The sequence below is a fragment of the Parus major genome, chromosome 19 (assembly GCF_001522545.3).
Source record: "Parus major isolate Abel chromosome 19, Parus_major1.1, whole genome shotgun sequence".
NCBI classification, from domain to species: Eukaryota; Metazoa; Chordata; class Aves; order Passeriformes; family Paridae; genus Parus; species Parus major.
Window position 1 is genome coordinate 9,749 of NC_031787.1, and position 27,920 is coordinate 37,668.

The 27,920-nt window shown below is 54.5% G+C and overlaps 2 protein-coding genes across 6 annotated transcripts in view; one reads left to right on the forward strand and one right to left on the reverse strand.

Annotated features, from left to right (window-relative positions):
• Positions 1-272: 272 nt before the first annotated feature.
• On the reverse strand, positions 273-20,214 carry MLXIPL (MLX interacting protein like). Of its 2 annotated transcripts, XM_015646875.3 has the most exons (17): positions 17,805-20,196; positions 11,770-11,876; positions 11,556-11,638; positions 11,276-11,365; positions 11,037-11,081; positions 10,570-10,768; positions 9,807-9,884; positions 5,814-6,028; positions 5,137-5,731; positions 4,439-4,512; positions 3,900-4,074; positions 3,144-3,256; positions 2,864-2,983; positions 2,534-2,661; positions 2,120-2,243; positions 868-997; positions 273-510 (listed from the first exon to the last, which is right to left on the reverse strand). In XM_015646875.3, exons 1-17 carry the CDS (start codon positions 18,101-18,103, stop codon positions 383-385), a joined length of 2,703 nt encoding a protein of 900 aa, XP_015502361.1. In that variant the 5' UTR covers positions 18,104-20,196; the 3' UTR covers positions 273-382. The 2 variants fall into 2 exon arrangements, with proteins under 2 accessions (XP_015502361.1, XP_033374833.1); XM_033518942.1 differs by lacking the exons at positions 273-510; positions 868-997; positions 2,120-2,243 and having other exon boundaries at positions 2,569-2,944; positions 17,805-20,214.
• Positions 20,215-22,596: 2,382 nt separating this feature from the next.
• The window catches only part of BAZ1B (bromodomain adjacent to zinc finger domain 1B), a 39,926-nt gene continuing 34,602 nt past the window's right edge, over positions 22,597-27,920 (forward strand). Inside the window, exons 1-3 of one of the 4 annotated variants that reach the window (XM_033518945.1) lie at positions 23,174-25,757; positions 26,453-26,544; positions 26,905-27,427. Coding sequence is in view for 2 of the 4 variants with exons in the window: in XM_033518943.1 (XP_033374834.1) it covers positions 22,708-22,820; positions 27,311-27,427 (230 nt within the window). In the remaining 2 variants the exon portion in view is untranslated. Of the gene's footprint in view, positions 22,821-23,173; positions 27,428-27,920 lie in introns of those variants that run through there. The other 3 variants (XM_033518943.1, XM_015646659.3, XM_033518944.1) reach the window with 3 other exon arrangements.

Consider the following 27,920-nt stretch of genomic DNA (forward strand, 5'->3'; position numbering starts at 1 on the left):
GCCCCTGTCCTCATGCTCCCCAACGCCGCCCCCCCTCCAGTCCCTGCTCCCCCGAGCCCGGGCCATCACCCCGCTCCCCTGCCCGCACCACCGCCTCACAGCCTCTTCCTTCACTTGCCGCCAGTCTCAGTTTCCCTTATCCCCCCCAGCCCCTGGCCCCCTTCCCAGTAATGGCTTTCATCCCTCCGGTAATACCCCCGTCAAGTCCCGGTCCCTCTCCGCCCTTCCCGGCCGTGCCCAAAGCGGCCCCCGGGCTGAAGAACTACGCGGGGTCCGTGGCACAGCAAGTCCTTTATTGCAGGGGGTCGGGGCGGGACAGCCCTCGCGCAGTCTCGGCTCCCCACGCCGGTGCCCGTGGGACATCCCGGAAACCCCGGACCAGTCAGGAGGAGGAGGAGGCGCTGGGGCGTGCCAGCGCCGCCACTGCCCGTGCCGCCTGCTCGGGGACTCGGGCCGGGTCGCTGAGGATGGAGGTGGAGATGCTCAGCTGCCGCAGAGAGCTCAGGACGGCTGCGGGGACAGGAGACAGGGGGCTTCCTGGGGAAGATGGCGCTGCCCGGCCCGGTCCAGCCCCCGGAACGGTGGGACCGGTCGCTCCCGCAGCACACGCAGTGAAGTGAAACCCACCCTGAGGGGCTGTGGGGAGGGCTGAGCCTGCCCTGCCAGGAGACGGGGTTAGGGCACTTCCGGCTCAGCTGGGGCGTGGGTGACAGGAGCGCGGGAAAGCAGTGAGCAGGCGCCCCAGGACATCCCACAGATAAGCCCTACCGTCCCCCAGGACACCCCTGTCCTTTCCGCCTCTGTCTTTCCCTCAGTCCATGCCAACCCAGCTAGCTCAAGGTGCCACAGCCAGGCACAGGCACCTACTTGGCCGAAGCGCTGGGAGGGAGCAGTGCTGGTCCAGCCAGGCAAGGGATGTTTGGGTGAGGCTCTCCATGCTGGCTGTGGACACCATGCCATTGAAAGACTCGAAGAGAGGCCGGATGATGATACTGAACTGGTGGGATCAAAAGAGTTAAGGACCAGCTTTGCTATGACAATGGTCTCACTCTTCCCAGTGTGGGCATCACCCTCCTATGGCAGCAGGACAGACTTTCCTGTCTAGACATGGAGCAGAACTACTGGGACAGCAGGACAGGCCATGGAACAGATCTGTTGAGTGCCTTCCCAGCACAGCACCACACCTGGCACTAGCCCAGATTGCTGGGGTCATGGCATGAGTGTCACGTGGGTAGGCAGTGCAAACCCCCTGTCATGGCTGGAGCTTCCAGAAAAGGTTGCTGAGACACAAGGTATGTCCTCCAGAGCAGGTCAGGGAACCAGCTAGCAAAGCGCTCAGGGGCAAGGTAGGACACCAATGTGTCTCATAAGCTCCCCTGTTGCTTCCAGCCTGCAGGGACCAGCCTGGTAATTTTGTGCAGGCAGTATTCCACAAGATACCTCCAACCATAAGCATGTCCTGGAGCCCGTACTGGCTTTATGGCACCCCATGTCCTGAGGAAGGAGTTCCCCAGCTCTTCCCCCAGAAGTCACCTCCACCTTGTTCCACATGACGTGTGCTGCATGGGACCATGGGCAGCAGTGCCTTTCATCACTCTGCCCCACTTGAGATTTCACAGACCTCACAGGCTCTGCCAGTGAGTCCCAGTGTGTCTAATCCGTACTCACAGAGGAGCCGATCCAGCCCTTTGCCCACAGGTTCCCTGCTTCCTTGATCCTCTCCATCTGTGTTTCCAGGGTATGCCATGCAACCACGCAGATGAAGTCATCATGTCCCCAGTTTTGTGTCTGGGCTTATCCTAATCCATGGCTGCTGCCTCTCAGAGCCAGTTCCCATGTCATCAGGAGCAATTCCCTCCACAAGCTTAGATCCACTTCCCTTCTTCCTGAGAACCATTTATTCAACTGTTTTTGATGCCTTGGAGAAGAACATCCCTCCTAACCACAGAACATCAGTGTGTTCCCACCACGTGACTTTCTCTGGGAAACATCTCCCAGTGGTCCCCAAAGTCTCCTGAGATTGAGGGACCCCAAAGACCCAGTAGCAGCAGATGAACCAGAGCACCTGGTGTCTGGTGTAGGGTAAGAGGGAGCAGCAGGCACTGGCCCCAAAGGATACGATCCAGAACTTCCAGTTCTGCAGTGTGGAGGAGCAAACATACTCGTCAAACATTTTACGCATGTGGTCAAAGCGCTGGCGTGTGATGGGCACCCCTGTGGCCGGCAGCTGCTCCTGGCACAGGCTGTGGGGCACAACCAGTGTCGTGGGGCCACGTTCAGGAGGCTGGGAGCCACGGAAGCTCAGCAGGAGTTACCAGCCAATGTCCCCCTCCCAGGGCAGGTGTGGGACCTGGCCCAACTCCATCCTGCCTCTTGAGCATCAGCCCTCCCACAGAGAGGGTTTGAAGAGGGACAGTCAGCTGGGAGGTGCTCCAGGGAGACCTGCTGCTGTCCTGGCACAGCTGCTTGCCCTGCCTGGCTACCCCAAAGCAGACCGTGCTCCCCCCATCTCTCCCCGCCATGGCCCCCTTACTTGATGGAGCTGTTGAGCTCCTCAATCTGGTCCCGCAGACGCTGTGCCTCATCCTGCAGAGCTGCCCGCTCCTGCTGCAGCTTGCAGATATATTCGGCTGTCTTCTGCAGGGTGGTGGCCTTGCTGATCTGGGGGGCCGTGGGGTGAGAGAGAAAGGGAACCCAGACCACCCTCGCACGGCCGCACTGTGTGCCTGCTGTGTGCTCTAGCCTCCTGCACCACAGTCTGGGGCACAGGAGAGGAGCTCTGCACTGTGGGTCACAGCAGGGATGCAGCATCTCTGGGTGATGCCATGTCCCCGCATGCCCAGGGCTGGCCCTGGGTACTCACCTTGACGCTGGGCTGAGCACTCAGTGTGCTCACCAAGCTGTGCAGCATGGTGAAGCCAAGCTTGATGTTGAAGCGTCTCTTCTGCTCAGCGGAGATGTGTGTGATGCGGCGGCTCTCCAGCTGCAGGTCAGTGCCATCAGGCACCTCCCAGCAGCAGGGACAGCCATGGGCCAGCAGCCCCATTGTGGACAGGCTGGCCCAAAGCTTCAAGTGAGGGTGGATGGTGTCTTCAGGGGTGGAGGAAAGGGAGTGCATATGAAGTTGGCAGCTCCTGCCATACCTTGCTGGACTCAGGCCTTCCCAGATGAGACACAGGCTGGTGCAGGGAGATGCTAGTGCCCAGCTTTGCAGTGGGTTCTGGGGAAGCCTGGCTGGGCTTGCGCCAGTCACTGCCTGAAAAAGGGAAGGTGCTGCTATAAAGAGAGGGATAGCAACAGCACTCGTGACAAGGTGACTTCTCAGCACCTGGGATGGGAAGAGAGGGGCATCCCACAGTGCTGCCCCCACCCCAGGACAATCCACCCCACTCAGCTGATAGGGATGCTCCACTTCAGCCTCCAAGCACACATTATCCCAAATCCCACTCATTTTACAGCTGCTCAGAAATGGGAACATCTGGGATTTGACATTTTAAATTCCCAGGATTTTTTGGGGTGGAAATTCCATGGAAAGAGTTGCGAGGGCAGCAAGGTTGTCGTATGCAGCACCAAACTGAACTGGGAACACCAGAGCCTGGTTTCCAGCAGCCGCGCTGGTTACTGTGGGTGAAAGCGGATGCTTCTTGCTCCAAAACCAAACTCCGGGGTTTCAAAACCACAGTCCGACATTTTACTCCATTTTTGTCTTTCCCTATTTCTGCTTTTGCTGCTGGAGAAAGCGGCAGGTGAAGGGGCACAGAAGGAACCCTCCACGCTCAGCCGGATAAATGAAAATAGCTGGGTTTGAAGCCAAAATTAAAATTCCCACAGTGTTTGGTCCAAGCTCTCTGCAGGAACCCCAGTGCCCTGTGGAGCTCCTTGGGGTGCTCCAGACTCACCACAAGTCAAGGTGGGGGACAGCTGCTCTGCCTTGGGGACTTGTAGGGGGCTCGGCTGCATGCCCACTGTGTGCAGCAACACTTGGGAAGGGCTGGAGCCAGGAGCCAGTCCTGGGCTCATCTGGGCCATTCTGGAGAGGAAGGTGGCAGGGACTTTGGGGACAGTGCTCTGCTGCTGGGAGAAGGCAGAGGGAAGGGGAAGTTGGGAGATCAGCACCCCATGCACACCAGGCTGGCCATTGCCCAGGCACTGGCAGCCATACCCCCATGAGAGGATAGGGAAGGGGGATATGCAGCCCCATGCCACCATCTGCAGGGGCAGTCCCAGCAGCCCTGGATGTAAGCAGGATGTCTCTCACCTCTGTGTTGGTTCTTTTACAGGAGAAGAAACTCAGGCAACTCCTACTATCCCCAGCCACATGCCCCCTCCATTTCTGTCCAGCCCACAGCAAAGTGTGAGCCCCCAAAACCCATCTCCGCCCCTTCCCCAGCAGCCAGGAGAAGGAAATTCCCAACCCAGAGGGTTGTTTAGTGCTTACCGGTGAGACAGGGGCTGTGGGCATGAGTCCTGCACCCATCAGGCAAGGGGGATCCAGCACCAGGTCCTGCTTGGCTGAGGGGGCAGGGAGCAGATGGGAACTGCTGCTTTGGGCTGTTGGGGCTGGGGTGACCTTCCCTGCCCCAGGAAACAGCCAGCCCCTCCCTACACCAGAACTGCTGCAGCCCCTTCCCTGCTGGATTGCCCCAAAGAACAGGGATGCACCTCTGGAGGTGTTCTCTTGTTCTCTTCAAAACAGGGATGTTCTCGGGAGCCTTGTGCAGGCAGGGAGCCCCAGCCCCTCCTCAAGCAAGCAGAGGCCATGACAGTGCCCAAGGGACCTGTCCCATCACACCCACAGGCAGCGTATCAGGCAGGACACCAGTGACCCCCCATCCCATTGTGCCAACAGGGCCACAGAGACCAGACTGGGGACACAGGAACTTCTCAGCAGTGCCTGTAGCCAAGATCTGGGGCTGGGCTGCATCTCCCCCTGAGGCCACTGAACCTAGGGTGATCCCTCAGGCACGGCTTCACCCCTGGATTTGGAATTACCCTGCTATGGGGACTGCCATGTGCCCTGCCCAGTATTCCCTGCATCCCAACGCCAGGGAGAAATGGGGTCCCTACTCTGTTCCCCACAATAACATGCCCCCCACCTCATTCCTGTGTCCCCCCACAGCCCCCCAACCGTGTTACCTGTGGTCAGGAGCTGGCTCAGGCAGGGGTTGGGCTCAGGCAGGTGGGACAGGGGATGTCCTGGCAGCCTTCTTGCCTTGGTGCCGCTGGACTTTGGCCTGGGCCACCCACCTCCACCCTGGGGCAGCCCCTTGGAGGGAGCAAACCTGGGGTTGCCCAGCAGGGCTTGGGGGAGGAGTTGGGAGACAGCAGGGCCGGGGTATCCCTGGGGCCCCATGCCTGTGGCATAGCCCAGCCCTGGGATGCAGGGGGAAAAGCAAGGCCTTGAGGGAGGGGAGGTAGTGTGGGTGACAAGTGAGGGGTCAGGTGAACTGCTGTAAGGGAACTTAGAGAGAGGGGTTGAGGCAGGGGAGAAGGAGGGTTCCAGGCTCAGCAGTGGTGCCTGGGGGGATGGGATGGTGGGGACATAGTGGGGTGTTGGTGGCTCCAGGCTGAGGCACTTGCCAGGGAAGTCGTACTGCAGTGTGGGCTTGTGTCGGAGCTGGGGACTGAGGCTGCTGGGTGCCACGTCGGGGTGTTCGGGGGGCAGGGGAGCCGGAGGCAGCTCGGAGCCCGGGAAGGTGCTGTGGAGGCTGAGCTGGGAGGCATCACTGGGCTGCAGAAGACATGGCAGGGTCAGGGCGGGTGACTGGTACACCACCAGTAAGCCCCAGGCTACAAGCTGGAATCCCACTCACTTGGAAGAGGGTGCCAGGTAGGACTGGGGCCTCGGGACTCACAGGCAGACTCCGAGCACCCATCAGGGACTCCCCACTGCTGAACAGGGGTTCAGCCATAGGCGAGAAGCAGGATGGATCCTGGTAGCCCGGTTGTGTCTGAGATAGGGGTGGCCGGTGGCTGGTGAAGATTTCTGCAGAGCCAAGTGGAGACACAGTGACCGGCACAAGTGGACCTGCCCAGAAAGGAAGGGGACACCCTGGGGCATGAGGGGTTACTTCATGTTACGCCAGTTATGCCAGTAACATACCCCGTTACTGGCAGCTTGCACTTTTTGGGGCCAGGCAGCTCCAGCACATGTTCACCCAGGGCCAGCATTGCCACATGCATAGGGGCAGAAAAACCCACCTGGAACTCCAGCCAAGTGTGGGGACCCCATCCCTGACACCCAGTTGAGTTCCATGTGCTCCAGCCCCAGAGCTGTTCCCAGAGGTGTGTGTTGCTGTATCAGCCCCAGGGTGGGGCAGGGACTGTGACACCCTGGCTGGGGGGCAGCCACAGCAGAGGGGATGGGCAATCAGGTCATGGCATTCCCAAGCCGTGGAGATGGTCCCCTGGCATGGTGACAAGTTCTGTGCTGCCCAGTCCAGCGCTGCTGTATGCGCAGCCTGCGGCTAACCACATCCCATGGCCTTCCCAAAGCTGAGCCGCGTGACCCTGCCGCGACTCCCGCTCCCTTCCTCTCTCCTTCCAACAGCCCTGGTCCTTCCGGAGGCCCAGACAACACAGCGCAAAGGGTTGGTCCCACACTTGTGGCAGTTGTCTCCCTGGGCACATCAGCCCCATGAATGCCTTGGCTCAGTGCCTGTGTCAGTGCTGGTTCTGGCATCACCACAAGGAGGGTTTTTCATGGAGAGGATGACTGTGGGATATGAATGGCACTGCTGGATGCTTCCCTGCAGGATGGAGCAGGAGGGTTCACTGGGTTTGCTGCTTGGCAGCCCCTGGCACAGGCACAGTGCCTGAGCAGCCACTGGGGACAGGCACTTGCATGTCCTCTGGGAAGCACCCAGCTGTGCTCTCTAGCCCTTGGCTGGCACTGGCAATGCCAGCTCCTGCTGCTAGTTCTGCCTGTCTGGTGTGCACAGCCATGCTCAGGGCATCATCTGTGGTTCAGGCTCTAGCACCTGGGCTGCCCTGTCTGGGATTCACAAAGGCCTGAGACCCTGCTGAATCTACACCAGAGGAACAAACATGCCAGCATTGTGGGATGCCATGGGACTGGGCACGGTGATGATTCCAGCATGCCAGCACTGCCATCTGAGGGGAACACTGATGTGAGACAGGACAGAGCCACTGCCAAGATGTCCCAGTCAGCTCTCAGACTGCCCCTTAACCCTGCCACAGCCATTGTGAGTCCCTGACAGCATGTCAGGGCCATCCCTGCCCGTCCACAGGCCAGCACTCAGTGTGTGCTGCGGTGCTGGCAGGCAGGAGCTTGGCCTTCCTGGGATGCAGTCTAGCCCCACCTTGCCCCCACCTCAGCCATGACCACACCAGGATGTCCCCGCCACCAGCACTGAAGTTCTGCAGGTATTTATAGGCTGTCAGATCTGATTGTGCCTCTTGCCATGCCTGTCAGACCCTCTTTAGCCTCTCACTGTGCTACAGGGATGGAAGGTGACTGGCAGTCCCTGGGAGCCTTTTCCTCCCTTTCTCCGGCCCCGTCCTCACCCTGTAGCTCTTGCCCATGCTCCTCCTCACTGTTGTAATCACCCTGTTTTGCTCCAGGCAGTGCAGCATGGCCAGGGCACAGCCTGCTCAAGGGAGAAGAGACTGTGTGGTAAACAAACCACACTTTTGTTATCCTGCTCAAACCTGGGGATGCTCTCCAATGTGATTGGGCCTTCCCAACCCAAAGACCTTCCAGCACTTGTCCCAGGCTTTGGGGAGAGCCCTGCAGTGCAGCAGGGCATTGCCACCCCATGGGACGGACAGCCCAGCCCCAGTGCCCAGCACCGATCCTACCTGGAGCACGGTGCCAGCGCGGCACAGGGCTGGACTGCTCCCTCACCTCTGCCTTCAGGACTTCTCCATCTGCTTCACACTGCACTCCAGCACCCGCCGCAGACACGAGATGCTTCCTCATTTGGGGATTGGTTTGCAGGCACTGACTGACAGGCACTGAGCTCTGCCACACCACCCCACACAATGACAGCCCTGTGACCCCATGGTGCCCACCCCACATGCCTGCCCTGTGTAACTTTGCACGAGGCTGCTGGGTGATCCTTGCTCCCAAGTTGCTTGCCCTGCTGAAAAATTGACCTTTTGGGACATAATTGGGTTGGCTGGCATGCAGCACCCCAATCTCCTCTCCCCACAGCCCCAGGGGTACATGGCACACACAGTACTCAGAGGTAACCCCTTATCACCAAGGGAGCTGCTCCATCCAGGACAAAACTCCCACCAACAGGTCTGCAAGCGCCCCATGGGATGCTGCTCTGTCCCAGAACACACTAGCCTGGCAGACCAGGAGCCACAGCTAGACTTGGGACCCTCTCCAGCCCTAGCAGTGTCCCTGGGATGAGGTGCTGGACATGGTCAGAGCAGGAAGGGATGTTTCCTCGTGATGTTGTGCTCTGCAGTAAGACCCATCTCATTGCCAAGAAGCACCCTGAAGCAAAACGCAGGCCTTTTCCCAGGAAAAAAGCCATCCTGATGATGTATTGGCTCAGAAAGGAACCACTGTGCTCCTGCCATCTCCTGCTGAGTTTAAGGCCATGCTGGGCCCTCAGAGAGGTGCTGGAGCTGCTATGACACCATACAGGACCTCTTGGGATAAGGGACACTTACTAAGTGTCAATTTGACCCACTTGGAGCTGTCACACCTTCCAGCAACTGATGCCCACTTGGGGCACCAGGGACAGAAGGTGAAGCACCAGCCATGGCAACAGTCCCTCTTCCTAGCACACCTCACTCTGATGTGATCTATGGTTGGAATTGAGAGGGTGCTGGCAGGAGTCTTCCCACCTCATCCAACCCAAAAGCATCCATCCCAAGGGCGCCCATGCCACCACCAGCCCTGACACATGGAGTGCCCAGCCTGCTCTCTGCCAGCATCTGGTGTTGCAACACTCCACAGCCATATGCTACAAGTACCCTTTTTTCCTCCTCCTGGAGGAAGTGGAGATGGGCCACAAAGCTCCAGGGTGCTCACAGAGGGGTCTGGAGATGCTGGTGCTGCCCAAGGCCATTAGCTATAGCTGGGTAGCCATCAACCCCCACCAGCTCCTATTCTGCACAGTGTGCACAGGCTACCAGCTCTAGCAGGTTTGAGGGCAAAGCTGGTCCCCAATAGTGCCTTGCCCTGGCATCTGGGGACAGTGCTGAGACCAGAACATGTCCCCAGCTGACTGCATGGACATTCACAGCTTAGAGCTTGCATGGCAGCATGGGGGAGTTTGCCACTGCCCACTTGCTGGTGTTCCCTCAGCTGCCCCCAGCTGGAAAACAGCACCAGATTTGTCTTTGGGCAGCCTGGCAGGGACAGTGACTTGTCCCCAGAGAATGTAGCACAGCCCAGTGCAAGGTCCCAGCTCCAAGCCAACCACCCAGGCTGGCTGGGCAGTGCGGGGTGAGGAAGGCACTCCGCAGAACATACCCTCTAAAGGTTTCCTCTTCCTCTGGGGGACAATTGTACTTCCCCTATCTGCAGCCAAAATGAGGGGCTCTGGCACTCCTGGAAATACCCTCTTTTGGTAGAAATCCCCTCCCACAGCTCCTGGCCAAGCCCTTCCTGACCTTCCATGGCTCTTTCCAGGGGCAGGTAGTCATAACAAGGCTCTGCCCTCAGCCCCTGCCCATCCATGCTGCTTTTCCTATGCCATTGGGTGTCCAGTGCTTTCTGCCTGTCTCAGCAGCTTCCACTGGCCAAACCTGTGACCCCGCATTTTAGGCAGACACAGGGCACAGGGCTGGGTGGGATGTGGTACTGTATTCAGGCTGCTTCTTACCTGATATGTCCATGTCATCCAGGCTGGGCTGCAGGGGTGCCAAATCCGGCTGTATCACGTCAGCGTTCCCAACGTACACTGGAAGAGGGCAGAGCTGGAACATCAAGGCCCAGCCACAGCATCCCCAAGACCCACCTTGAGGGCTGCTCCCACCACTGCCCTGACACCTACCTGGCTGCCACTCTTCTGTGTCACCTCAGAGTCACCCTGTATCACTGCACCCTGCGCTGGGCAGGGAGATAAGTGCCTACCCTGTGGAGAGCCAAGGCCATCCCATCCCACCACTCTGTCCATCAGCACCTCTAGGGCCTCATCCAGTTCCCAGGAACCCCAGTGAAAGGCTGATCTTTGGCACAGGACCTGGCTGGAGCTGCAGATGCCTGAGGCACATGGCCAGGTAGGTACAGCAATGAGTGGCTATGGAAGCAAGACCTGCCCAGAGGGGTCACCTGAAGGGGCAAAGTCCTTCATGGTGCCTGTGGTCCCTGGGGAGCTCAGCCATGGGACAGCGCATGCGGGTACATAGGAAACTACAGGAGAAGGAGATGATCTCAACCTGCCCAAACACTCCTTAAGGATCCCCTCCCCTGTTGGCCCCTGTTTAGGCAGGCCAAGAACATCCCTTCCCCCTGCTCCATCAGGGCAGGTGCCAGGGGACCCTGCCTGCCCAAAAGCATGACTGGCAGCTCTCAGAGGCTAAGCCAAGAGGCAGCATCTGGATTCCTCCTCCACATCCTGCTGAAGCATGGTCTGCAACACCTACCATCCTCAGGGAGTGCCTGGTGGGTGCTGGGCATCTGTGTCATGGTGAAGAGGGTATCAGATATGTCCGAAAGGAAGGTGTCCAAATCAAAATGCTGCCTGCTCCCGCACTCCTCCTCCTCATCCCCAAGCAGCATGGGCACTACATTGCAGAAGAGCTGGTTGCACCATTTCTCTGTTGGCCTCCAGACATCCTCGTCCTGCATGAGATAGAGGAAAGGAGCCCAGTGGACACCTTTTGCGGGCAGGGTCCATGCCTGGCCCCATGGCAGCTCCCATGCTCCCTGCAAACCTTAATGCCTGGCACATTGCTGCTTCCAGAGGGTGAATCCAGCATCCCAGATGCTTATCATCCCATTCCAATGGGCTTATCATACCCTGGTGATTGTCTTTGCCCTTCTGCCCAGTGCAGGGATGCAAATTTTACCCCACTTTCTCCCACTTCCCACCCTTTCTCAGCAGGCTCACCTGCTTTGGACTGCAGATCTCTCCCTCTCGTGCGGACTTTCGGAGCTGGAAGGAGAAGACAGCCTACGTCACCCCCCCAGGCAGGGAGAGCTCAGGGGGCCAGCCAGCATCCCCCTCCCATGCTGGCAAAAGCCTGTCACATCCCGCCCTGTGAGCCATGGCTGCAGGTTGGGCACACGGTTCCATCCCACTGCTGGCACTGCCACATGATGGGGAGCAGCACGGGCAGAGCCACTCACCCGCTTCTTATAGTAGATCCTCCATTTGTGGTACTCCCTCATCACCACCTCAATGCGGCGTTTCCAGTAGTTGCCCTCCAGCACAACAGCCTGGGGGGCAGGACAGGGGGTCATGGCTGAGCTCCCTGGCCCCAGCACCCCAGAGGCAGGGCAGCTTTCCTTGTGCCATATCAGAAACACCTTTTCCAGCAAATCTATGAAATGCATCGTGCCCTCAGATCCCCACTGTGCCACACAGACCTGCTGCTGCCCCAGAGGGGTGCAAGGGACTCTGCCCTACCTCTGGTTTTCGGTGCTCATCAGCCTCCATGCCCTCCAGAGGGGTGATGAAGCTGCACACAGGGTTTTTCCTCCGCTCCACATCTGCACAGGGGAGAATGCAGCTGGCTGTATCCATGCCCCATCGCTATCTCTGCACCTGTACATGGCCGTTCCAATGCCAGCCCCATCCCACAGCCTGGCATCTGGCAGAGTGGGGTCTGGCCCATACTCACACTGGATGTACCATGCTCTCCAGATCACGTTGTTGAGTCGAATTTTTTCCCAGCAAAGCAGTCGCAGCCCCTTGAAATTCTTCCACTTTGGAGATACTAGCTTCCCACTGAAACACCAAGCAAAGGGGAGGCTGAGGGGTACCACCTTGAAAGATGCCCAGGGGCCACCAGCCTGGTGGAAGTCAGGAGCATGTGGCTCTGCTGCAGGTGTTTGCCAGGCATCTGTGAGAGCACCCACAGGAGAATTCCAAGCTTCTGCACACCCTGGGAAAAGCACAGCCCTAAACCTTTAGCTTCACAGACCCACAGGAGGTGTCTCAAACCCCTGGATTAAAGCGCAGCACACTGAGGCATTGATTCCTTGATGTCTGAACCTCAGCTTCGAGGCGGAATCCCGCTGCCCCCAACCAAGCCAGCTGTGTTCTGACCCTGGGGGACAGGAAGGCAAGTCTCCTGGTGAGATGTGTGGTGACATGTACTGGTAGTGGCTCTTGCCTCATCACGGTGTTTGGGCTTCTAATTCTGACCTTCCCTTTAACACCAGGCAAGGCTTGGAAATGCTGTCTTCAGCTGGGGCAGTCAGGGGCAGCCACTGTGGAGGGTCTGGGAAGGCAGGACAACACTAGAGGATGATCAGGATGTTAAGGAACACTTGCCTGTGCTCCAAGACAGACACAGAGTGACATCAGCCCTGCCCTCAGACAGAGCTGCCCCAGCCTCTTCTCCACACTGATCCCTGCAAACCTGCCCACCCCAGCCCGAGCTGGGCTCCCTGCTTCCCAATTCCTGATGCCCAGAGGCAGCTGTGTTTGTTCTGCAGCTCATCTTAGTGTGGGTGGTGATGTCCCTGATGGGATCTGCAGTGAAAGGAAGCCTCATTTCACTCCCTGTTTCCAACCAGCCAAGGGACACAATCCCTCATGTGCAGCCACCCAGGAGGTCCTAAGGGCCCTGCTGCCCCAGGAGCTCTGTGGGGAAGGACAGTGTCCCTCTGCCTTACTTTGAGGTCCATTTCACCTCTCCAGCTCTCCCAATGGCCTCAGGGAAATGTCAGGTGCTCCAGGGGTCCCTTTGAGAGCTGCTGGCTGCAGGCTGCATGGCATTCCTGCCTGGGAAGCCATGTCTCTCTCTCCAGCAGACCGTTTGTACCCTAAGTATCTTGGTGCTGCTTTGACTCCCACTTTTTCTTGGTACATGCGTGGAGCAGGAAAGGTGGAGGCTGAGCTGGTGCCAGGGTGCTGTATCCCCTGTTCCCAGCCCCTTCAGGTGCCACCAGGCAGTGTCCCCAGGGAGATGCTGGGGATGAGAGTGGTGTATGAAGCCTCTGACTTGTTCATTCAAACTTGTGAAACTTCTAACTGTTCTCAAATAATGATTTTGGTAGGTTCTCTTTTGACCTGCCTTGAAATCTGCCTCTGGCAGAGGGGGAAGACTGGGGAGCCCTACAATTCCAGAGCCTGATGCAGGGAGGTGTCTAGGAGTAGGTGCAGGAGTGGATGGGGATGGTCTCCCAAGGGAGAACCAGCCTGACACACAGCCCCAGGGCCTGGGGCAGGACCTGTGACTCCAACCGGCAGAGAGTCAAGGCTGATACTGATCACTCCACTATCACCAGGATTTTGAACTTTCCCCAGGAGCACAAGGCAAACAGCAAGATGGTGCCAAGTGAAGGAGCCAATGGAAGGGACAGAATTCCTGGGCACGTGGCCAGATCCTGCTGGTCAAGGGCATGTTCCTCATTCACAGCCAGCTGAGAAGAGCAGCCTGAGCCTGTGGGACACACTGGCCTCGTGTGAGGCCCGTGGGTCATAGCTAGGAGTTGCTGTGGGACCTGGAGGCAGCAGGGAGATGCCTCTGAACTTTACCACCAAATGCCTTTTTCCCCCCTTTAATGATCCCTTCAGTTTTGGGGCTTACCAGGCTGATCTTTGCTCCCTGTTTTGCCTTGAAGAGGGCCCCACCCTTCCTTGCAATTATCTCCCCTGGGGAGATTGATACAAACTTCACATTGAACCGTGGGAGGGGTATAGGGTGCCCCAAACAGGCTGGGGGTCCTGGTGCCCTACACTGTCAGAAGGAGGGGAACACGAATCCTGCCACTGGCGACAGGGTGTTTGCGGGATAGGGTGAGGTGGCAATAGGGCTCAGCCTGGGTCCAGCACTGGCATGGGTCCAGCAGCACCTTGTTTAGTCTGTGATTCATTTACCCATCCAGCAGTTTCAGGTGTTGCAGTCTTTGATTTCATGGCAACACGAGTACCTTTTCATCTTCATCAAGAGCAAGACGAGCAGGGAAGAGAGGCATGATCTGGAGAGATGCAGGGCCGCACCAGCACACCAGCCCAGTCCTGCAGCACAATCCTTGAACAGGATCAGCATCAAAACCTTAGGGAATGACAGAAGAACGGAGTGCAACTCCCTGCCACTAATGACAGCAGAGCCACGGTGCAGCATGGGTGGGTTAAGCCCAAGCACAATCCTTCCCCACTCATCAGACCCCTTAGAACAGAGGTCTTCTTCCAGAAGAAAAATGGGGTTGGATGAACTCCTGTAAGTGCATCCCTGGAGTCTCTGCCTGGTGTTCATTACCCCTGGGTGAGCATTTAAGGCACTGTGAATCAGAGAATCAGTAGCAGCAATTCCTCCTCTCCCAGGGGAGACAGAGGCTGATAAGAAGTAGAAACCTTGTTTTAAAACACAAGAGAGGCAGAGTATATGTTCCAAGTCACTTCCCAGTCTTCTGTTCCTGCCTACCAAGACAGATGTCACCAGGTGAGACCACGAGTGACTGCAGCTCACATCTCCCAATCTGCCCCCAGTTTTCCTTCCTTCAAGAGGATGTTCCCCATGTCAGTGATTCCTGACAATAAGTGACAGGATGGGGTGTGGTGATGGAGAGGATGAGCCTTCTTGTGCTAAGGTCATAGTGTAAGCAGCTCCTGAAGGAGCTCAGCTCCACCCTCAGCTTTTTGGGTAATGAGACACAGCCAGGTGGGCTACATGGAGAAACAACATTCTAGGGAAGGAGTCAAGGAATGCAGGATGTTCCAGGAGTGGAAAAGGATCATTAAAGCAGGAAGCTGCTCTGAATGTCCTGGAATATAGGTAAAAATGAACTGCTTCATCCTAGCCTTAGGAGGAGGACCTCAGAGAGGGGAGTTGCTTCTCTTTGGGGGGGATCTGAAGGAACAAGTTACTGCTGAAAGCAAACCTTGATGAGGAGGGAACATTTCTTTACCAGTGAGGGGTGATGCACAGTCCTGCCCATGGAAGGAAGATAAGTCATATCCCCAGATTGTTCGGGCTGAGACAGGACTGCTATAATGTCTGGGAAATGCAGAGGGGGAGTGCTGGAGAAGGAAGGAATTCTAGTTGTAGCCACTGAAAAATATTTAGGGAAAGCTTAGTGAGTTGTCTTTGAAATTGTGTGAGCCCAGACGGCAAATGATGGGTGGCTGCAGCAGTCACAGCTCACCAGAAGACAGGATAGTTTTCCTCTCTGCTTCACAGTGTTATGGCCAAGTCTGGACACTGTGTCCAATGGACAAAGAGGGAGATTTAACTGGAGTGATCCTGGAAAAGGATATCAAGGTGGTTGGGACTTATATATGTGACAGAAGATGAGTGTGAGGGATGGGTTTGTTCAGCCTGAAGAAGGTGAAGAGAGAATTACTGCCATCAGCTGCCCAAAGGAGGAGATGGACGCAGACAGTTCTCAAACATCCACTGAGAAAGGCCAAGGGGAAATGGACATAAGAATTGGAACAGGTAAACTCCAAACTAGAGCCATGGACAGCAATTCCTTGCAGGAGAGGGGCAGCCCTGGGCAGGCTGGACAGGTGGTGGGCTCACATCCTAGGGCTCCATCTGTCAAAGTGATGGCCCTGAGCAATCTGACATGGCTTTGGATCTAGCCCTGCCCTACACAAGGGCTGGATGAAGAACTCCACAGGTGCCTCCCAGGTGACAGCTTACAGTGGTTTCTCCTTGGTTAGGAAGTTAGTCTGAGCTTAACTGTGGGTGCTCTCTTGAGGGCTGGAGGATATTGGGCTGGTGACCCCCCTGCCTCTTGGAACCTGTCTGGAAAGGGAGCTGTGAAATGGCAGATGATATAGAGAAGTATCAAATCAGACACCACTAAATAAAGAAACGCACCAAGAACACTTAAATCTATTTTCCCAACCTGATACCTTTCTCCAGCTGCTGCCTACAAATGTGTCGAAAATGTACTTACAAAAGAAAGGCTGAGTGAGCCGGGGTTGTCCAGCCTGGAGAAGGCTCTGGGGAGACCTTAGAGCCCCCCTCCCCCACTGCTTAAGGAGGGTCCAAGAGAGCTGGAGAGGGATTTTGGACAAGGGCCTAGAGTGACAGGACAAGGGGGAATGATTTCACAGTGTCAGAGGGCAGGGCTAGATGAGATTTTGGGAAGAAATTCTCCCCTGTGAGGGTGGTGAGGTCCCAGCACAGAGAAGCTGTGGCTGCCCCTGGAAGGGCAAGGCTTGGGTGAGTGTCCCACTACATAGGAGGCAGCACTTGCACTGCCATGCTCAGTGTGGGAGGGAAATGAGCCACTCAGAGTCCAGGGGGTAGGAAGAACTAGAGCAATGGAGCCCTGACTGCAGTGGAATGGCCAGTCCCCAGTCACACACAGTACTCCAACTGTCAAAGTCTTTGTACCCTGTTTCCACTCTGCCTGGGAGCTCCAGAGCCCAGGGGCACACTTGAAGCTACCTTGCATGAGTCTATAGGTCGAGCACCTTGGTGTGACAGTTTCTGTTTCTTCAGCCTCAAAGCTGCAGGGCCCAGGTATGGAAAGAATGGGGCTGGGAGAGGCCACAAGTGTCTCTACATCCCCTGTTTGTGGCACTCAGGGGTGACCTGCCCAACCATGAAGCATGATCCTCACCTGGGTCACACCACACTGATGCTCCCTGTGCTCCCACAGAGCACTGCCTTCCCTAGCCCCTTGGAGCAGAGCTGTGCTGTGCTGGCAAACTGGGATGATCCCATCCACCACCTGGGATACGGTGACGGGTCAGATGTCCACAACTATGTGGGTACTGGTACCTTTTGGAGTGCTGTCTCTGTGCCCAGCATCCACAAGAATGTCCTGGCAGTGACCACATATCCTATGGCATTGAGTACTGAAGGACTCCAAGGCAAACCTGAGAGCTCAGCCACTGGATGACACCCTGGATGAGACAATGAGCATCTCTTCAAGGCTGCTTTGCTGAGATTTTGCTTTCACATGGTAGGATATCATCATCTAGGTTTTCACATTTGGACATTTTGGGAAAGCTCTGCAAGCAGTTTGGCACTGACTCTAGAAGAGCAAGTCATGCTGATGCCACGCTGGAGAGAAATCAATACCTTGGGGCTTGGCAAAGGAGGGGAGCTGCCTCCAAGAATGTGGACCGTGGCCACAGGAGACATTGCAGTCTGTCCTGTTCTCACCAAAGAGCTGTCACTGGACTTTGGCAATTTGTGTGGCAGGGGAACAATGCCATCTTATTTTGCAGAGAGAAGGAGGAAAGCTTTCAGGAGACTTTGGGCAAAACCCATGCAGCCATGCAGCCCCAAGTGCTGCTGCATGTCATGGGATAACCTCAGGACATGGGGACAGAGTCAAGGACGGAAGGCAGGACTCCTGCTCTGGGCTGGATTGCCAAAGAACTGAGTGTTAGCTGTCCACAGGGTCACTGCTGCTCTACAGAGTGTGCTAGGCCTGGCCATGGGGGAAATATAGCTGGGCACAGTGATACCTGATCTCATTGGAGAGCGGAGGAGAGTCAAGCTACATGTGAACAGAGAAGCTTCTCACCTCACTCCATAGCCAACAACCCAACATCAGCTCCTTCTCCCTGAAACTTTCCAGGATGGCAATTTCTGAGCCTATGGCACATCACAGCCCATGGAGAAGAGGAGGAGGAGGTCAGATGGAAAAAAATTCCTGGCTGGGGAACGGGGCTCAGCTAGCCTCCTGCCTTCAGCTAGCTGGGGGTCTGCAAGACACACGCGAGAGCCCTGGGACTCACCTGTACTCCAGGCTCATGCACTCAAAGAGCCAGGTGAGGGTCGGATCGATACTCCGAGGATCAGCTGGTTCGGGCTCAGTATGGTGGTGCCGTCGCCGGGGCAGTGAGTCGCTGTGCGGGCATGACACCATGAAGTGGCCACTGTGAATGACCTGGGAGGAGTTCTGTGCTGCAGCGTTGGGTCTTGTGCCACCCACAGCTCTGGGATCCTCCGACTCAGAGTCAGAGTCAGAGATGGGGCAAGGCCCAACTGGAGGCTCCAAGAAAGGTCCTGGTAGTCCCACTTGAGCTCCTGCCATTCCTGCCACCTACTGGGAAGCTCTTATGGATCTCGTCCAGCACTGTGATCCACGTCCCGGTTGAGCTGAAGCCCTACAGGCACTGCATTGGCATCGAGCACATGCTGTTGGGCTCCCCAGTACAGGATACTGGCATCACGCCTCCTCCTAGGCACCTCCTCCACCCAGCCCACGCTGTCTGTTCCTCGCTCCAGGGTTCAGCAGTTATTCCCCAGGGCAGATTCGCTGCCAGCTCTATTTATAGTGCTGGTGACTGATCCCGCCCATGGCACACCATCAGCAGGATGTGTCCAATGGCCACCAGGCACCAGAGCTTCAGTTCCATGCCAGTGTCCTGCTCCAGCAGCGTCCAGCTTTTGCATCCAACTCCAGCCTTTACATTCCCCACACACCTGGGGAGGAGCACTTTGGGTCCCCTGTCCCTCCTTGCTGTGGCCAAGGGCTGACTGGCAGTCAGCTCTGTTTACCCGGAGTTAATCGTTGATCCCGGGTGCTGGTGGAGTGAGGAGCAGGCGGTATTTACCCAGTGCCTCTGCTTTAATGGATCTCCCTGCACTTTCAAGGGAACAAACACAGATCAAGGGATACAAACAGGTAAAATTATAGCAACGGGCACTCAGCTCAGCACAACACAGGCCAAGGCACTGAGCCAAGTGCTGAGCTGAGAAACAGCCCCAGGAAAACCTACTCCAAGCTGTGACCCAGCAGGAGAGGGGATACAAATAACAAATGTGACAGAGAACAGCTATGAGCTTGGGTATGGTGGGATTTACACACCTTGTGGTCACGCAGTCCTTAAAATCTAAGAATTATCAAATCCTAGAATCATTTGGGTTGGAACAGACCTTAAAACTCACCTCATTCCATTCCCCTTCCACTAGACCAGGGACACCTTCCACAAGAACAACCTGGCCTGGAATACTTCCAGGGATGAGGCAGCCACAGATTTTCTGGGGAACTTGTGCTGAGATCTCACCACTCTCACAGGAAAGAATTTTTTCCTAATATCCAGTCTAAATCCGAACCTTCACCTCTGAGGTTTCCTGAGAGAGGCAGGCAGGCAGGGCTTGATGCATCAACCTCCTGCTCCATGACAGTGGATCCAGGATAAATACAGGATGTGGAATGTGCCATCCCAACCAGACCTGTGTCATGAGCATCTGCTCACTGGCTTGAGCCACAGAGGGACACAGCACATATCATTTCAGACCTAAACCACTTCTTTTCTCTCTAGTTCCTGGTAACTTCTTTCCCAGCCCCACATCCTGAAAGAAGCACACGTGCCTGGAAAACACCCAGGCACAGATCTTAGGTACCTCCGATGGAGGTACAGTATAAATGGGTGGAGTAAACCCAACATAGACAGCTGCAGTCAGTGGAACCCTAATCCAGTTTGTAGATGCTTCATGACAGATGCTTTCACCTGACTGTAATTAAAGTCTTCGCACCTGGAGGAGCTGCAGCTGCATGGACCTCGCATCTCCAGGTCCTCTATGGTGATAACTACTTAACTGTGACAACCCGTTGCTGGAGTTTGCGCCATCAATACGCACCCAGGAACGCCTGCCTGCTGAGCAGAGACTTTTCTCACAGATCACCACCCCAGCTTTGGTATCTCCCAGAACAGGACAAATCACCAGACCCTGAAAATGTAGCCACTTCCCTCCCCAGCAGAGCCAAACAGCCAGCCCACGATGGGATTTTCCTCTTCAGGAAAAGGGGAACAGCTGCACACTGTCCAAATGCAGGAGTGCCATCTCCTGGGCACTGGAAGACAGTATACAACAGCCTCGGAAAACCATCCTGGAGTAACTCGGAGCTCTCGAGGCTGAGAAGCTGCTGCAACGGGCAGGTACTGCCCATGAAGAGAAATCCAACCTCTGGGTGGCTCAGCAAGCAGCCGCAGCTCTCTGGTGAGTGTGTGTTTAACCTGTGCCAGGAACTATATACAACTTCCCAGACTGAAAAATGACTGGGGGACACCAGACCTTTACCAGTCCTGTATCGACAGCAGAGGGTTGCCATGCCTCGGATCCCAATGGTTTGCTATGGAGGACCGGGCACATGGCTCCACAGTGGATGCACAGGCACAGGCAGCTCACACTCCCATCCCTCCCTGTGGTCCTGCCTCCCTCAGCTCCCTGCCCTGCCTCCAGCTGCCCCGAGGCTGCTCCCAGCCCAAGGACCTGTCCTGTGCCTGCTGCCCCCATCCCTGCATGCTGCCATTCCCCAGGGTCAGACCCCCTGATGTGTCCCCAGTGTCGGAGCTACAGAGTGGCCATATTCACACAACACTGCCTTTCAGCTAAGCATGTTCTTCCCAAATTATGCTGCTACATAGGTCTGCATCTGCTCCCCATTCTCCCTCAATTCATTACACTCCAGTCTTCCTTCTCGTCCCCACTTTGCCCTGAAGCCCAGAGGCAGACATACACACGTAGAATTTCAGTTCACATACTCCGACAAAGTAACATAGAATGACGCCAACGTCAATGTGAAATATCACAAGAACCTGTTTCACTGGCTGTGAGCTGACCGTGTTTTCAAGCAACTCCTACAGCAGCTTACAGGGGTAATGGGAATCCTCAACAACCAGTCTTACGCTCACTGATGGATTTATGGCATTACCTATCTGTTCTGGTACTAAATAGAATCACAGAATCATGGAATGGGATAGGCTGTGAGATCTTAAAGATCATTTTGTTCCATACAAATCATGGACAGGACAACTGTTCACTAGACCAGGTTGCTCCAAGCCCTGTCCAGCCTATCCCTGGACACTTCCAGGGATGGGGCATAACTTCAGTGGGAACCTGTTCCATTGCAGAATACTACTACCAAAAAAAATGATGTAAGAGTGAACACTTGTGTTACAGCATTACCCTTCTTTCCTGCCTGTTTACAATGCTGTGGAAAATACAGCGGATTTCTGATTCCAGCAGACACTACGCTCTGTGCTCCATTATGCAACTGCTGTGTTCCAGGGATACTCACAGCACAAATGTCTTCCCAGAATTACAGAACACCTCAAATGAGTGTGCACTTAGGGAAGTTAAATGCTTTTAATACTTCACCAGAAGAAATTATGGAATCCTCACTCCCATAAAGCAATCTAGTAAACACACAATAATAATCTGACGATTACATCTACAATCCGGAAAACAGTGTGTGAGATCCAGTTACTCTTCTGTCTGCTAGGGATATAAATGACACCATTAACTCTGTTGCTCCACAGCAGAACTGGTCTCAATTCATACATCCCCTTGCGCCAAATCACTCAGCATAAACAGCCTGGCACAGGGCACGGTTAGACTGGGCATTGGGAGAAAATTCTTCCCTGTGAGAATGGTGAGGCCTTGGCACAGGTTGCCCAGAGAAGCTGTGACTGCCCCATCCCTGGAAGTGTCTCAAGGCAAGGGTGAATGGGACTCAGAGCAACTTGGTCTAGTGGAAGGGATCCCTGTCCATGGCAAGGGTTGGAACAAGATGATCTTTAAGGTCCCTTCCAATCCAAACCCTATGATTCTATGATTCCGAGCAGTTTTCCAGGGCTGCTGCTTCTCATCCTGAAGCAGCCACAACAGGGCTGTAATAATGCAGACCTAGTTAGTCTTCAGTGCCATGAGCAGCACAAACTCAGAATCCCTAGAAGGTATTTGCACATTAAACACAAATCTGCTTTCCCAAGCCCTGGGAAAGATGTATGAGATCACCGTTTCTGATTTGACTGCTTTAGGCAGGCAGTGCTCGAGCTGCTGCTCCTTCAATCCCCGGTAAACGTTCACGACACAAAAACTCCCCACACATTTCCTATGAAGAAAAAATAAAGTCATAAACCCACCCCACACCTCTCGAAATTTTTGTTTTCCTCCATTCCCAGGAGCAGCACCCACGGGATGGCTGGGCTTCCTTCCCCACTTCCCCCACAGCCGTCAGGCCGCGGCTCCCTTCCTCTCCTCTTCCTCCTCATCTGCCCCGGAGGCCAGCCCACCGGAGCCGCCGCTCCGCTTCCCTGCGGAGCGGAGGGACTCAGCGCCGAGGAGACGCTGAGAGCTCGCACGGCTGGACCCGGCCCGGGCCTTCCTAAGAGGGCAGCTGCGCCCGCCATAGACACCCCTACAACCCCACAATGCCCCGCGCTAGACGCGGAGGACAAAGCCCAGCGCGCGCCCCGCCGCGGTAGCCGGATAGGCGCGAGAAGAGGCGGTGGCCAGAACGCGCTCTGATTGGTGGCCGCGGGACTGGAGGGGGCGGAGTGCGCTGTGGTTGGCCGTCACGAGACAGTGGGGAGGGCGAATAACGGGGGGCCACAAAATGGAGCCGCGCAGTGCGCCGCTACTTACATAACGTGACCTCTCACCCCGCCGAGCCGGCGGGGTGGGGCGCGGCGGCGCGATCGACCGGCCGTGCGGCCAATCCGCAGCTGGCGACTCGGGCGTCCCGCCAATAGACTGTCGGCACCGCGGCGTGGGGGGTGGGAGTTGTGGGGCGGGGCGGCAGGGTCGGGGCGCGCGCGCGGGGTCGGTCCCGCCGCCCGCCGTGAGGGGGAGCGGAATCTCCCGCCATTTTTCAACCGTCCCGCCCGGGCCCCGTAGGGTCCCACCATGGCGCCGCTACTCGGTCGCAAGCCGTTCCCGCTAGCTAAGCCATTGCCGCCGGGGGAGCCGGGCGAGCGGTTCGTCATCCCCCACACGCAGGAGGCCTTCCGCACCCGCGAGTATCCGCCACACCGGGGCGCGGGGGGGACTGGGCGGGTCCCGGGGCGGTGGCGCCGAACAAAGCGGTGGTGGGGCCGCGCGGGTTCGGCGGGGTCGTTGTTCCACGCGGAGTTCCGGATCGTGTTCAAGGCGGGCGGGGGAAGCAGGACGGGAGCTCCGCGGGGCTGGAGCGGGCGGGGAGCAGAGCTAACGGGCACCGGGGACCGTCAAAGCGGGCTGTGAGAGCAGTTCACGTACTCCTGGAGCGGCTGCGGACATTGGAGTCCCACGGGCCAGGAGCACACTGGAACCGGAGGCTTCCGTATCTCTTCTTGGGCTGCTTTTGCATAAAACCTTTTTTTTTTTTTTTTTCCCCCCCTTCCTGTCCTGCCTGCGTGTGACAGCCCTTGGTCGCAGGAAGTGGCCGTGGGCCAGGCAGGTGACTGACAGAGCTGCGCGACAGCAGAGCCACTGTCGAGGTCTGCAGCAGGGCTGAAGGGGGAGGACTTCGGCGCTGTAATCTGCAGACTTGCTGCTTCAGAAGGCTGGCTTGGTGTTTGTGTTATAAAAATCAGGATCTGAGTTGAGAACTAAGGAAGGGCTGTAAGTGAGAGAGAATGCATGGATAGAGAAAGAAGCTGTTGACACTGTGGAAGACAAAGGGGCTTCAGGACTTAAACAGCCCCTGTGTTGAAGAGTGTCTTGTTTCTGTATTGAGCAGAAGAGGCAGAGGAAGCCCCTAGGAAGGATTAGGTAGCTTTTGAAGAGGAGATGCATCTCTGGAGTGCAGGTAGGCATTGTTAATGCATTCAGCCCACTAAAACAAGATTAGGCAGAGTGTTGGAGACTTTCTTTTTAACTGTGTTTCAAATTAAAACATTCAGTCTGTGACACCAGCCTGCACTTTTGGTGTGTGCAAACTGAAAGTAGCTCAGTCATCCACCTGACCAGGCAGTTCTTTCTCCTTCCCTGTAAGGAGTGATCAGTGATCAAAAAGACAAGAGTTTAGGCCTAAATGCTACTTCTATAAAAGAAGATGTGTCTTTAAGGGTCATCTGTCTTGTCAAGAACAGCACAAGGGAGTTCTGGGGCTCCTGAGAGCACCATTTTGTTGGGTGGATCTTGTGAGTAGGTGGAGGACATGTTTCTGCAAACCTTTGGGTGGTATTAAAATTAAGGGGAAAAAAAAATAGTTTCTCATCCTGAGAGGGGAGGGTGTTAGCTGTAGGATCAGAAGGAAAGAAGAAACCAAGGCAAGTGCTAAGGTTCTGGAGAGATGCTCTTATCTTGGAGGAAGTACTTTATGGGGTGCTGTGGGAGGCAGCCTAGCATGTTCTAGAAAGTTCATCTTGGCAGACAGACATGAGGCTAAAAAGAGAAAACAAGCAATGCTGGGTTTCTGCTTTGCTTTGTTGACTGTTTAAAATACATGCTAAGCCAAGAGTGGAACAGAAAATTTCAAATGAGCCAGATGTTACCCAAGGAAGACTTGGAGGGTTTTTTTGGTCACTTCTATTTATCTTAGGTAGTGTTGAAGAGGAGTGGCTCTGGAAGATGGGAAGGACCTACTGAGAATGTACCAGGAGGTATCTGAGTGTTCACCCATTGTTACTTATGACAAGACTTGACAGAATATATTCTGAATTGTTTTCTATCTTGGAAAATTATTGATCAGCTCTTCCCCTAAAGACTCTGTAAGTTTTTGTACTGCACAGCTACAAGTGAGGTTTTTGAAAGTTAGCAAATGTACTTAAAGCTTTTTTTTTTGTTGTTAGGACTTGCAGCTGCTGCAGATTGGGTTGCACAAAAAAATTGCAACTGTGGTGGTGTGCATGAGGAGAGACATCTGCCCTTTGGGTGTATGTTGTGGAAGTGTTAGGCAGCAGTGGGAGTGGAATAAGCTGGTCAGCAGAGCTCAGGTGTTTATTTAGCCTCTTTTTTCCTTTGTAGCTTTATGTGGATTCCTTTCACTGCCAAATCCTGCAAAAACCTTCTCAGAGAAATCCTGCTGTGTAGAGCCCTTTGCATCCTGGCAAAGCCTTGGGCCCTGCTAATTTGTGTAGGTGTGGGGATAGCAGAGCACAGGGCAGCCAGGGATAGACTCATCCCTGCCAGGAGCTCAGTGGGGTCTGCTCTGAGCTACCTGAAATGTCAGGAAAATGCTTCACATGTGTAGTGTCCTGTCACCAGTGCAGTGGGTGCTGAGCATTTGCAGTCTCCCAAGTACCCAGTGTGTACCCTGGTGAAGTCAGCTCAGCTGTGGGCATGTGGGTCTGCTGTAGCATAGTTTGGAAAACTGCTACTGGATTAGGAAAGATGCTGGGTTCAGAGAGCTCAGCCAGCCTGGGCTGTTCCAGCCAAAGCTTTCCCTCAGCTTCCAGTGCATGGTTTGGGAAGCTGTATTGTCTTCTCTTTGGATAAAAGCCTGCTGTCCTTCTTTAGTTAATACTTCTGTATGGTATCAGCGCAGGGAAGAAGAGAGGTTGGGCCACATTTGGCAGGTTAATGGCTGCTGCTCACATACTCACAAGTGATACTGGCCAGACAAACTCTGCCTGGAAGGTGGCAGCACCAAGGCACTGTTGCGTCACACTCTCCGATTGCAGAAGAACTTTGCCACACATCCAGGGAGTAGGACCTTGTAAATGTACCCACCTTTCTGGGAAGTTTACCTTCCTGGCTAATACAAGTACAAGCAATTCAAGGAGAGTAAAACTTTTTTAGAGTTGGTATTGGTGCTCTCCCAGAAATTACGAACTGAGGAGGAAGTAAACTTTTAATTCCCTCAGGAGTTGTTTTGTGCAGTGGCTAGCTTGGTTAATTTTAAACATCGTTCTTTAAAAGGGTCCCTTTTTTCTACTGTAATTTTGTTTGTACTTTGATTTTGCTACCTTTCAGCATTGAGTGATCTGCAGTGGGATGCAAACAGATGCGATGCATTAACAGCTACACGGTGGGTAGGTAGTCAGCTATTTCATTATTTAATATACATGTTACTCATAGAGTTTTGGGCAATGCTCACAAGTAGCTTGTGTCCAGGGTTTTTTTGTTTATTCCTGTGTTGTGAATTTTTGGCAATGGAGGCTCCTGCTGTGTAGAGAGATGGGTTGGTTATGGCGTACCAGGGGCATGATGACTTGCAGACCTCCTGAACAATCTGAAATTTCTTGGCTTTGTTTCCAGTTTAAGTGAAGATGACAAACAGCATATATGTAGTGGGAAGTTTGAGCTATCGTAAACTTCGCAGAAACATCCTCCTGTATTTTGGCTTTGTGCTGGCCCCAGGAATTCAAAGCAGGACCTGACCTGGAGGTCTTGGTAGAGCACAAAGGCAGGGTCAGCACTGTGGGACAAGTCTGGACTCCTGGGTAAGAAGTGTGTCCAGGGTCAGTGTTAGATGAACTGACCAGCTGGAGATGGAATTAAGTTGCATGGAAAAGGCAGATCTGAGCTGAACAGGGAATGGCCATATCTGTCACTTCTAAATTCCAGGATGGTATGGGAAATGTGAGTCCTGAAATGATGAGGTTAAGCGTATTCTCATAGGGGTGTACAAGGAGGGGAACGTTTGTAGGGAAAAGCCTCTTGGATCTCCCTAGTGATATGAAATTATGTTAGTGGGAAAAAAAATTGTCATTCAGTTATTCCACAGATACACAGAAGGAGACCAAGGGGAGAATGCAGAGGGATTGCTGGATGAAGCTGGAGATGACGGCTGCTCCTGCATTTAGTCCACTGTTTGCTGTGAGGATTTGATTTGGTTTTAATGCTGTTCTTTGTGGGAAAGGCACAGGAATAATTAATATTATAGTTGCAACTTAGTCATTGTTAAAGTGATTAATTGAATTATTGAATCATAGAATCTCAGAATGATTCGGGTTGGAAGGGATCTTAAAGCTCATGTTGTTCCACTCCCTGCTGTGGGCAGGGATACCTTTCACTAGACCAGGTTGGCTCCAAGACCTATCCAGCCTCACCCCAGGGATGAGGCAGCCGTGGCTACTCTGGGCAACCTGTGCCAGTCCCAAGTTGCTGAAAATTCAAAGAGGATTCCTTGTTTCTTGTTTGATTATTTCTTTTTTTTCCTCCCCTCTGCCACAACAGTTATTGTCAGGGATTTAGCAGCAATCGATGCCGTACTTCCTGCTTGTGCCTGTGACGTCGATTGTGCTGTTTTCCAATGTATCAGACTGGAAAAGCTGAAAAGTAAGCTAGCAATGCTGTGAAACCTTCAGCCACCTGCGTTCCCCTTGTGCAGTGCAGCTGAGCTATTGGTGGTGTGCAACCTTCTGTGCCAGGGTGAGCAGGACAGGCATTTTGGCCTCAGAAGGCACCAACACTGGATTTAGCAGCATCCTCATGGTAGTCACAGGGTCAGACTGCACTGAGGCTCTCCTTAGCCTTTGTATGTTCCAGTCATAAGAGTTTAATTAAATTTTACTGTTTTGTGCTGTGGTGATTGTGCTTTCCACTGCATAAATCCTGTTTTCCTGAGCTGCCATTCGTACAGAGAGTACGAAGCACGTTTAGAGCGATACAGCGAGCGGATCTGGACATGCAAGAGCACAGGAAGCAGCCAACTGACACACAAAGAGGCTTGGGAAGAGGAACAGGAGGTTGCTGAGCTGTAAGTACCAGTGGAGACGTGGGTTTGTGGGCTTGGGAATGTGTCTGGTTAATTTGTGAGGTGAGGTAAGGAGCTCTAGGGAGATCTTGGGATTCTGGTGTTGAAAGCAAGTTAAGTCCAAATTTTACACCGTCACTAATGCAGCTGGGTAATTTATTTTTTTAGTGCTGTATCTTGGTGTTACTTCAGCATGTAGTTACTTCAGCAAATAGTTCAGCGTATGGCACTTGACATATTTTAAAGCCCTTGGAGTATTGGGAATATTTTAGAGGGAAAAATAACGAATCTTGAACAAACTAAAGTCAAAATAGAATAAAAAGAGTCTGTTGAAGTGTTTGAGATCAGTCAGGTCTACGCCTGTAATTATTTTCCCCAGATCTGCATTAGAGTTGATGCACTAAATTAAAAAAAAGGTTTTAGTGAGATTTTGGAGAATCTGTTCCACTTAAAGTAACAAGAGTCCTTGCTCTGTGCAGTTTGTGTTCTTCTGGGC

Bases quoted from the DNA above. Each gene is read 5' to 3' on its own strand.
- MLXIPL (XM_015646875.3), bottom strand. From the start codon at position 18,103: ATGGCAGGAGCTCAAGTGGGACTACCAGGACCTTTCTTGGAGCCTCCA. The intron at 11,082-11,275 runs GTGAGTGGCTCT...TTCTCCTTCCAG, and splicing joins GGATCTACTATAAGAAGCGG to CTCCGAAAGTCCGCACGAGA. The intron at 4,075-4,438 runs GTAAGCACTAAA...GCCTTCTCCCAG, and splicing joins CCACAGCCCCTGTCTCACCG to CAGCAGAGCACTGTCCCCAA.